The sequence below is a fragment of the Colias philodice genome, chromosome 2 (genome assembly GCF_061535455.1).
Source record: "Colias philodice isolate Cphi_HAF_F1 chromosome 2, ilColPhil1 Martin Lab GWU primary, whole genome shotgun sequence".
NCBI classification, from domain to species: Eukaryota; Metazoa; Arthropoda; class Insecta; order Lepidoptera; family Pieridae; genus Colias; species Colias philodice.
In genome coordinates, this window is record NC_143087.1 from 6,183,021 (window position 1) to 6,193,912 (window position 10,892).

Below are 10,892 nucleotides of genomic sequence, written 5' to 3' on the forward strand. Positions count from 1 at the left end.
CTATCGGCGTCCGACACCGATATCGGATCGGATAATGTGAAAACGCTCTTACAGTAATTTACTCTACCTACTGTAATATGTGTACCTACTGTGGAAAGAATAGGGGAAGATCGAGCAGCGAAACGAGCGTAGCGTACCTAGGACAGCCATGGACGCGGCGCCGTCCGGTTGGACGTCCCAGGTACCGCTGAAAAGACGAAATCGCCATAGACCTGCGCAACCTCCAGATTGAAAACTGGCAAGATATGGTGCAAGATAGTCAAATGGAGCTCTTATCTTATTGTCATGTAATTTAATTATATTGACCGGATTGGATTATATTGGATCAAGCACAGGGATCAAGTATTGGATTCTCTGTCTACCACACTGTCTACAGTCTACGGTTGGTGGTGTCAGCTGTAGTTTGTACTTTGTCATTTTGATACGTCACTCGTCAAATCAAACTTCACTTCACTAAAGTCTATCCCACGAATTTTTGGTTAAATATTGATTATTGCAGAATAAGAATATAACTTTATTATAATAAGATTTTATTTTATACAATATTGTAATTGTAATACACACATAAAAATAAATTGTATATTATGTATGTATTATAAGTCAGTAGATTAAATATTTGTTAGAATTCCATGGATGTTTTTAATGATACGCCTCTTGCAATTAAATTAGACTACTTAATCTTATGAAATTTCTTAGAAATTAGAATCCAGTTCACCTACTATTTCATCACAATACTAAAATAAAAAAATATTGAAAATGGTACTTCATTTATTTATACTCTTTTTATGTTTCTTACTTCATTGAATAAGACAGTTATACTTGAATTAATCTTTACTTTTTAGCACGGACGGATAAAGGTTCGTACTACAGAAGAAGAAAAAGCCAAGAAAGAGAGAGAAAGGCAAGAAAAGCTTAAAATTTTTAAACATGCAATGCAAAAAATCCAATTAAAAGTAGGTAGCAGATCAGCAAACTTTGGTTTTATACATGTCTTTCTGTTAATTTATTTATTTATTACATTGTAGAGAAAACAAGGAGAACTGGATGAGGAACAGTTAAATCTTACTGGAAATGTTTTAAGCTCAAATCCTGATATTTACACTTTATGGAATATAAGAAGAGAAATTCTTTCTGACTTTAGGTATGTTTTGCTAAAAGTACATTTATTACTATAGTGTGATACTAATACTATATATTGATATAATCAATGGTAAGAAATACAAATTGTAGCTATTAAGCTACAAACAATTTGTTAATTTAATATTATGTTAAACTTAAATCCCTACTAACTGCAAAAGTAACTCTGTCTGTCTGTTTGTCTGTTACACTTTCCCGCTTAAACCTCGCAACCGATTTTAATGAAATTTGGCACAGACAATCTTTAGACCCTGAGAAAGAACATAGGCTAGGCTACCTTTTATTGCAAAATATGTACGACGGGCAAAGCCAGGGTGGACCACTAGTATTCTATAAGTCTAACTTGTTCATTAGACTACACTTAAGAAACTGGGCTTAAGGTAAACATTTGATAAATAATTGAAAATAATTTAATTTATTTCCCTTTCAGGAATAATAAAACTGAAGAAGAAATTTGTAAGCTTTATGATGCTGAATTAAGCCTCACAGAGTATTGTTTAAAAATAAATCCAAAATCATATTGTGCCTGGCATCAAAGGGAGTGGGTCCTTACAACTAGATCAGATCCAGATTGGAAGAAGGAGCTTGGTTTATGCAATACTTACTTGAAATTAGATGAGAGAAACTGTAAGTATTATTTACTTAAACTTGGAATATCTGGATACTACTAAAATACTTAATACTTATTTCTGTTCTGATGTTGGTAAAAAAGGCTATGTAATCAAAATGAGACCATATTATTTTTTATTATGTCTCAGTGTACAATATACATAAATCATAATATATAATCTATTTGTGTACTATTTTAGTTCATACTTGGGATTATAGAAGATTTGTTGTAAGTCAATGTAAGCCATCTCTCAAAGAAGAATTTGATTATACTACAGAAAAATTACATGAAAACTTTTCAAATTATTCTGCTTGGCATTATAGAAGTAAGATGTTGCTGCAATTATATCCAGATTTGGAAGGTAAAAATTAAAAACATGTATTATAATTTTATTATAGAATTGCACTGTAAGTTTCATAATAACTATTAAACGGACTTGTTCATTAGACAATGACAGTAGAAATAGTTGAATCTTATAAGATTACTATTAATAATGAATTGTTAACACTTAACCTAACACAAACACTTTACTTTCTAGGAGGAAGACCTATACAAGATAGTCATCATAAACATGAACTGAAAATGGTGTTAAGTGCTGCATTTACTGATCCAGACGACACAAGTGCCTGGTTTTACCAAAGGTGGTTATTAGGTAAGAAGTAGGTTGATTATAATAGCTATTAATTAGCTACCACTTATAATTTACAAAAAAAAAAGTTTTTAAAAATATATTATAGAAAAAAATTAATACTATAAGTACTAGGTAATCCTAGAGTCTGCATATTATGTGTATTTTTTAAAAATCTATTTCTATTAATGTTATGTACTTAAGTAACTTAAATTATGCTGTAATTTTTCAGGTGCTGTTAAAATTACTACAAGAGTAGTAGTATGCACTATAACCGCAACAAAGACATCTGTGGCCTTTAGTCACACTGTTTCTATAGATTATATAAATTCTAATGTTAATTTATTTATTAATGACGTGAAATTGGATGGAGAATGGTCATCATCTACTGGCTGTGAAAATGATGATCTGTGGATCTTTAAGCACAACCAAATAATAACTGATAAATTAATTATTAAGGTATGTTTTATAATTAATTAAATCTTCAATTAAATATATTTCTGTATTTATATTTTATTTATTACTAACAAATGTGTTTTTTTTGACGTGATAACGTTTTTAAAATCGTTTTAGTGGGGTGACATGTTCAGAAACTTGTGTCACACCAAAACCTCACGAGCGCGATCGCAGGTATAACGAGAGAGAGACGGACCGATCTCCCGTCTTATCTCGAGCGCTGCCACCACCAGACGCCAGACGTTATCACGTAAACATCTCGATCGTAAACCTACTTTACAAACAACCAATTTTTTTCAGTTAGAGCATAATGTAAGCAATGATGAAAAAGAAGTTATACAACTTGAAGAGTACAAGCCGTGCTATTATGTAGGAAAGAATAAAATAAACTTTCAAAACAAGTACTCTGCTTCTGTGTTAGAAGAACTGAACGAGCAGTTAGATGCATGTCGACAGTTACTTATTCTAGAACCTGACAACAGATGTAAGAATATTATCAGATTTATTTTCTTTTCATTATATTTATTAAGACAGACAATTGGATATATTTTTATATCACTTCTCTTTATCCTACTTCACTACATAGTATAAAACAAAGTCGCTTTCTCTGTCCCTATGTCCCTTTGTATGCTTATGCTTAAATCTTTAAAACTACGCAACGTATTTTGATGCAGTTTTTTTTAATAGATAGAGTGATTCAAGAGGAAGGTTTTAGTAAGTAAAGTTATAATTTATTAGGTTTTAGACAAAGCGGGCGAAGCCGCGTGCGGTATGCTAGTATGTTATAAATGCGAAAGTTTGTGAGGATGGATGGATGGATGTTTGTTACTCTTTGAAGCAAATACTACTGAACCGAATACAATTAAATTTGTATTGTAGGTAGCTGAAGACCCAGAATAAGACATAGGCTACTTTTTATCCCGGAAATCCCACAGGAACGAGAACTATGCGGGATTTTCTTTGAAAACGCGGGCGAAGCCGCGGGCGGAAATCTAGGATTTTATGTATGAAAACCTATTAAGATTTTCCTGTAATAAAAGGATACTAATGTTTTAATTGACATTTTTATTTTCCAGGGACTCTTCTAACAACTACCTTCTTTTTGCAATGCATTGATTCAAAAGCATATCACAAAGAAATAATTGGCAATCTGGACTTGTTAATGAAACTCGATAAACAAAGAGCAGGTTATTACAGTGACCTTAAATCTAAATGGTTGATAGAATATGTTCTTCCGGATCATTACACGAAGATGAACCGTGATTATAATGTTGCGTTTAAAAATCTTACCAGCTTACCTCATTTGCAATACTATAGCTATTGCGAGGATGTAGACCTTTCAAACCAAAACTTGACTTCTAAAGTATTGCCAAGTCTCATTAAATTACAACATTGTAAGGTGAGTAGGATCATTAATGAAAAATAAGTACTATCTAATTGTTTATTCTAAACATGTTTTATAAAATATTTTATTTACTTGCAGAAACTTAATTTATCTAACAACAAATTAACAACATTGAATGGATTTCCATCACTGCAGTTGGAAGAACTGAATATTACACAAGGAAATAATTTAGATTTAAAAGATATAGAGCAATTTAAAAATAAACACAATAATATCAAAGTAATACTTTAATACATGATATTGATTTACCATAAGTAAAATCATGGCTTGGTAGAGTTAATTTTTAATCGGTTTTTGGAAGTGCTGTAAACTATTTAGATACCGTTTTTATTTTCATATTTTGATAGTCTATTCAGATACACAATGGTGGCCTTATTTATTACATTAACAATGTTTAAAAATATTACAAATAATAATTGCAATGCCTTACTTTGTTACAATCAATATTAAAAAAAGATTTTATAACACTAAGTTAGTTTCTCTTATGATTTATTTGCACATTTATTATGATTGTAATTGTAAAATTATACATCCTTATAAACATAAAAAGAACAGAAACTTCATTTCATATTTCTTATCTTATCTTTTACGATCATTAAGTCAACAAGTACATACAGTTAAACATCTTAGTCTAAATTATTAAAATACTGAGTTATTTTAATGAACTGATGAACAGTTATGGTCATACCTACCTACTGTTCAGCTATTGGCAATTAATTATAGTCTAAACTCTAAAGTCTAAACACTAAGATTTAGTAATTGTAATACTAATTTACTGATGCATTTGAATGTCTCATCTTCATCCCAATAAAGTTTACCACAATCATCACAAAGAGTAATAGATTTATCCTTATGTGTTTGTGCAAATGAATAAACATTTTGAATACAACTCAGATCTATTGTGGCACCTTTACTGGTAGTGCAAGGTGTATTCTGCTTTGGTGGAGGATATATACAAGGCTCTTCATCATCAGATTCACTGAGAAAATTATCAAATGCATCATCATAATCCTCATCATAACTATCATCTCTAAAACGATTATGACTAGCCGTTGTCACAATACTTGTTTGAGATTTATTGTATATATCTGAAAGCTCATCAAAATTCAATAGTCTTAGACCCAGTCCATTGCAATAAACACACCTCATCAAAAGATCTTTTTCATGTACAGAAACATTAAAATATGTGAAAATTTTTTGTAAGTGATCTTTAACAGTTCCTTTACCTACATCTAAAATACAATTTTGGGGAAACTTAGATGTAGATGTCAATTTTAACTTAGTTGTGACAATGCAACGATCTTCAGTCATAGCAAAACCTACTGAATCGTGCCATACCATTGATGTTGAAATTATTACTGTATCAATTCCACAGTACCTTAGGTAAGCCACCAAACGTGATAATTCTGGTTCCACAAGCAACTTTAAATGTTTTGGTTCTTTTACAAAAGTGCATGCAGTTGCCTCCAACTTATGAATAGCTTTTGGCTTCTTAACAATTTTCAGTTTTTTATCCAACATAACTTCATTACAAACCTCTTCAAAATTTATATTACATTCATTAGACAATTTCTGGAGATAGCTATAAATATCTAATAATACATAGGCATCAAGGGCTGCATAGTGTATCTGTGTCTTTCTTAGTGGTCTGAGTTCCCAATTAGAACATTGCTCAGTTTTTTTCAGTGGTACTCCAAAGCATATTTGTACCAGTGAACTTAGACCCTTTCCTTCAATATCACATGTGTTTGGAAATGAGAGGCCACTATCAATAAGTGTTCTCCAAAGCAGGGATAAATCCAATAATCCTTCACCTTTTATTTTGATATTATACAAACCAATAATGGAAGCTTTAATTTCCTTTAAATCTTGTTCAAGACCGAACCCTAATTTTATAATCTCATCATTTTCTAAGAGACCTTTATTGAACCTGTGCCAGAAGCTGGAATACTGCTTATCATTGAAAATAATAGTATCAATGAGATAAATGCATGTTGGAGTGGCTACTTGAATAAGGGCAACTTGTGATTGTGCTGCACCAAATGATGGCTTCCACTCACAATCAATGCTGACTAAATTGCATTTTTCTAAGTGATTCATGACATCATAGAACTTTTCTGTTGTATCTATCATGACGATGCAGTTTTCTGGTAAGGAAAGTTCATAAAATTTTTGTGCTGGATCTGATACAACATCCCAGTTTTCTTCTTCAATGGGAACATCCTTTACAGATAAGTTTTGGAGTGCTGTAGGTAGATTATCTTCGGGTATATTTAAATATGTTGCCCATTTCAAAGCTTCATTATGATCATAGTCAATTAACATGTTTATAAATTCCTCAGCACATCCTTCACTTTTCTTTAATGAGTCCTTGACCAAATCATCCCACACGGAAGCACTCACATTGTGTTCTACATATTTTTGATAAATTAAATACCTTAGGCCTCCTGATGTTCGATTTTTACTCAAATTTTTACATGTATCAATTGGAACATTATACTTATTACAAATACGGGCTACTAACTTTCCAAGGGGTTTATGGTGTAACTTCTCATGTTTAACATTATAAACTTTATGATCTTCGATAAATTTTTGAAAAAAATCTTTAATATTGCACTTTTTATCAAGCAATGAATCCAAGAATTTTAATAGAGGTCTGACTTGACTTGGTGATTCAGCAAGATATTCATCAATAATGTTAATTTTGTCCTGTAATATAAGTGGAAACAGCAAATCTTCTATTGGTATTTCATCATATAATTCTAAAGCACTTACAAATTGTGTTGCTTGTTTGCAATTGTCATTCTTTATCATATCTATTACTTGTGGTAGAACTTTGTGTTTAATTGTCTTTAGATCAAAAGTTTTTACAACTTTGTTGAGGAAGTATTGATTTCTTTGTAATGTTGTTATATGAAAAGCTGGAAGTTTTAAAGATTCATCAGGTATTCTATTATTCATTTGTGACCATTTTTGTAAGGATTCAACAATATAAAAAGGAAGAGTCTTCGGCTTACAATCTTTAAACTCTTGGCACTTTATTATACATACTAGTGCTATTCTAAATGGATTGTCAAATTGGTATAAGGACTTCAAGTGGTTTTCCACAGTTGGACTTTTTCTCCACGTTATCCAAGTTATTTGTAGTTGATTAAACCAAATAATAGTTTGTTCGTCAAGATTAACATCTAATCCCATCTCTTGTAATGAATCTTCAATAGAAGGGACAATCTTTATAGACTGATGGCTGCTACTAACAAGATCGCTTAAATTCATTGTATATTGCTTTTGTTATAATTTATTTGGACTTATTTTTTTTAAAGAAAATATAAACTTTTGCACTGATAAAACGAAATAAACAACAATTCAATTTTTTATGACTATCGATGGAATTTGAAGTTTGACGACATTATTGTCAAATGTCAATATTAGACATTTTCAAATCATTGGTCAACTGCACAGATCTTAGATTATATCTCGGAGCAATTAACTAGCCTGGAGAAGTAACAATTAATTGAACAATAACGCACTAGTTTGGCCTTTTTAGCTTATGGCAAAATGTCATGCGAAAAAAGAGGACAGATATATTATGTCAGTTCGACAGTTTGAAATGACATGTAGCCATTTCAATTTGTTTTGATCACCAGTCTGGTGATCATCGCTTGGTTATTTTAATTATTTTTTTTGAAGTGAAAAACGAGTGTTTTAGTTTAATTTGTTATTTTATGAAAAGACAATTGACTAAAGATAACATGGCTTGTGTTGCTTACGGCTGTAAAAGCCGTAGTAATGTGAAATCGGACGAAGATAGAAATTTGTCATTTCACAGGTTAGTGATTTTGATCAATTTTTGGCTAATTGTATTATAAATCAGTGAATTTACGTTATTTTCTAAATCATCTATGTTTTATCTACCCTTGATCATTGAAATGAAATCATAATTAGCTTATTTTTGAGAGAAAATGCAAAATATTACTTCCATAGTGTTGTGCAGTTATCGATACTTGAGTAGGTACGAAGTACTTCATTGATAATGACTGCTTTAGGTTAGGAGAAAAAAAAAGGTATTTAAGTATGGATTTTATTGTTATTTGCAGGTTTCTGGCTTGAGAAAAATTAAAAGATGTTTGGGTTAAAGCTATAGCACAGGGAAAATTGGAAGCCTTCAAAACATTCTCGGCCTTGTTCAAATCATTTCGAATCAGACGGGAAGAAAAGTAAAGTGCTTTGCAGAGATGCTGTGCCACAAGTTTAAGGTGGCATCTATTTTAAATAATAAATATTGTAATTTTGTAATTAAGTATCGAAATAAAATGTTGTAAAAATTTATTTTAAATTTTATTTGTTTTATTTGAAGCAATTTATTTTAAACTTTTACCAATTTTTTCGCGCGGTAAATTGTAGCCTATATGTTATTCTGATGTTTAAACTATATAATTGTAAAGTTCCATAAAAATTAAAAACTCATTCAGTAGTTTTTACGTGAAAGAGTATCAAATGTTCATTCTTATATATTTTTGCTTTTATAATATTAGTAGGATACGATTATTGATTTGTAAAAAGATCAACCAGGTGGAAGTCAGATTCGCGCACGAAGGGTTCCGTATAATTCTATGAAAACAGGAAAAAATACGTACCTTTTTACGAAACCATAAAAATCAACCTAAACCGAAATACCTAATAATATTAATATTTTTTTATAAATACCACTACCATACAATGCAAGGCAGTCAATACGCATCGTAAATGAATAATTCCAAATTAAACGAATCTTAAAATTTGGAATTACCTATCCATAATTCAAAATTAAACGAATCTTAAATTATCTTCAAGCAATTTTATAACTTAATTTTTTTATTTATCGATATTTTAGTATTCGATAAAGTGGCAAGCACTACCTTTTTAGACCAAAAAGTGGCTACATGTGGATTTGAATGCCAAGCCGATAACAGTGTGTTGTCTCTTTCTATCGCATTAATTAGGGTATTGAATAAAAGAGAGCCACTATATAAGAAACGTTCAATTAATTGTTACTTCTCCAGGCTTGTTAATTGCTCCGAGGATTATATACACCTAGGCTCGGAGCAATTATCAAGCCTGGAGAAGTAACAATTAATTGAACAATAAAGCACTAGTTTGGCCTTTTTGGCTTATGGCAAAATGTCACGCGAAAAAAGAGGACAGATATATGTCAGTTCGACAGTTTGAAATGACATGTAGCCATTTCAATTTGTTTTAGTGACCAGTCTGGTCACTAACGCATGGTAATTTTAATTATTGTTTTTGAAGTGAAAAACGTGTTTTCTAGGTTCTTATGTTATTTTCTGAAAAGATAATTTACTAAAGATTACATGGCTTGTGTTGTTCGCGGCTGTAAAAGCCGTAGTACTGGGAAATCTGATGAAGATTGGAATTTGTCTTTTCACAGGTTAGTGTTTTGATCAATTTTGTTGTTAATTGTATTATAAATAAGTTAATATACGTTAGTTTCATAATCATCTATGTTTTATCTAACCGTAATCATTGAAATGAAATCATAATCAGCTTAGTTTTTAGAAAAAATGCAAAATATAACTTCCATAGTGTTGTGCAATTATCGATACTTGAGTAGGTACGAAGAAGGCACGAAGTACTTCATTGATAATGACTGCTTTAGGTTAGGAGAAAAAAAAGGTATTTAAGTATGGATTTTATTGTTATTTTCAGGTTTCTGACTTGAGAAAAATTAAAAGATGTTTGGGTTAAAGCTATAGCACAGGGAAAATTGGAAGCCTTCAAAACATTCTCGGCCTTGTTCAAATCATTTCGAATCAGACGGGAAGAAAAGTAAAGTGCTTTGCAGAGATGCTGTGCCACAAGTTTAAGGTGGCATCTATTTTAAATAATAAATATTGTAATTTGTTAATTAAGTAAGTATCGAAATAAAATGTTGTAAAAAAATTTTTAAAATTTTATTTGTTTTATTTGAAGCAATTTATTTTAAACTTTTACCAATTTTTTCCTTGTGGGAATGAGTTATTTTCCCGCGGTAAATTGTAGCCTATATGTTATTCTGATGTTTAATCTATAATATGTATAATTGTAAAGTTCCATAAAAACTCATTCAGTAGTTTTTTCGTGAAAGAATATCAAATGTCCATTCTTATATATTTTTGCTTTTATAATATTAGTAGGATACGATTATTGATTTGTAAAAAGATCAACCAGGTGGAAGTCAGATTCGCGCACGAAGGGTTCCGTATAATTCTATGAATGAATCTATGAAAACAGGAAAAAATACGTACCTTTTTACGAAACCATAAAAAACAACCTAAACCGAAATACCTAATAATATTTTTTTATAAATACCACTACCATACAATGCAAGGCAGTCAATACGCATCGTAAATGAATAATTCCAAATTAAACGAATCTTAAAATTTGGAATTACCTATCCATAATTCAAAATTAAAAGAATCTTAAATTATCTTCAAGCAATTTTATAACTTATTTTTTTTATTTATCGATATTTTAGTATTCGATAAAGTGGCAAGCACTACCTTTTTAGAACAAAAAGTGGCTACATGTGGATTTGAATGCCAAGCCGATAACAGTGTGTTGTCTCTTTCTATCGCATTAATTAGGGTATTGAATAAAAGAGAGCCACTATATAAGAA

General features: G+C 30.7%; 2 protein-coding genes across 3 annotated transcripts; one reads left to right on the plus strand and one right to left on the minus strand.

Moving 5' to 3' along the window:
* Nucleotides 1-430: 430 nt before the first annotated feature.
* Nucleotides 431-4,468, plus strand: RabGGTa (Rab geranylgeranyltransferase subunit alpha). 2 transcript variants are annotated; one of them, XM_089704999.1, is made up of 11 exons: nucleotides 434-586; nucleotides 697-759; nucleotides 843-953; nucleotides 1,026-1,141; nucleotides 1,568-1,764; nucleotides 1,947-2,108; nucleotides 2,286-2,399; nucleotides 2,608-2,834; nucleotides 3,132-3,315; nucleotides 3,908-4,230; nucleotides 4,315-4,468. In XM_089704999.1, exons 2-11 carry the CDS (start codon nucleotides 757-759, stop codon nucleotides 4,465-4,467), a joined length of 1,590 nt encoding a protein of 529 aa, XP_089561125.1. In that variant the 5' UTR covers nucleotides 434-586; nucleotides 697-756; the 3' UTR covers nucleotide 4,468. The 2 variants fall into 2 exon arrangements, with proteins under 2 accessions (XP_089561116.1, XP_089561125.1); XM_089704990.1 differs by having other exon boundaries at nucleotides 431-759.
* On the minus strand, nucleotides 4,259-7,641 carry Nbr (exonuclease mut-7 homolog). Its single transcript, XM_089704977.1, has one exon. It carries the CDS (start codon nucleotides 7,510-7,512, stop codon nucleotides 4,975-4,977), a length of 2,538 nt encoding a protein of 845 aa, XP_089561103.1. The 5' UTR covers nucleotides 7,513-7,641; the 3' UTR covers nucleotides 4,259-4,974.
* Nucleotides 7,642-10,892: the final 3,251 nt, after the last annotated feature.

Coding starts and splice junctions, on each gene's coding strand:
- RabGGTa (XM_089704990.1), top strand. Junction 2,400..2,607: donor TTACCAAAGGTGGTTATTAG/GTAAGAAGTAGG, acceptor GTAATTTTTCAG/GTGCTGTTAAAATTACTACA. Junction 2,835..3,131: donor CTGATAAATTAATTATTAAG/GTATGTTTTATA, acceptor AATTTTTTTCAG/TTAGAGCATAATGTAAGCAA.
- Nbr (XM_089704977.1), bottom strand. CDS start 7,512: ATGAATTTAAGCGATCTTGTTAGTAGCAGCCATCAGTCTATAAAGATT.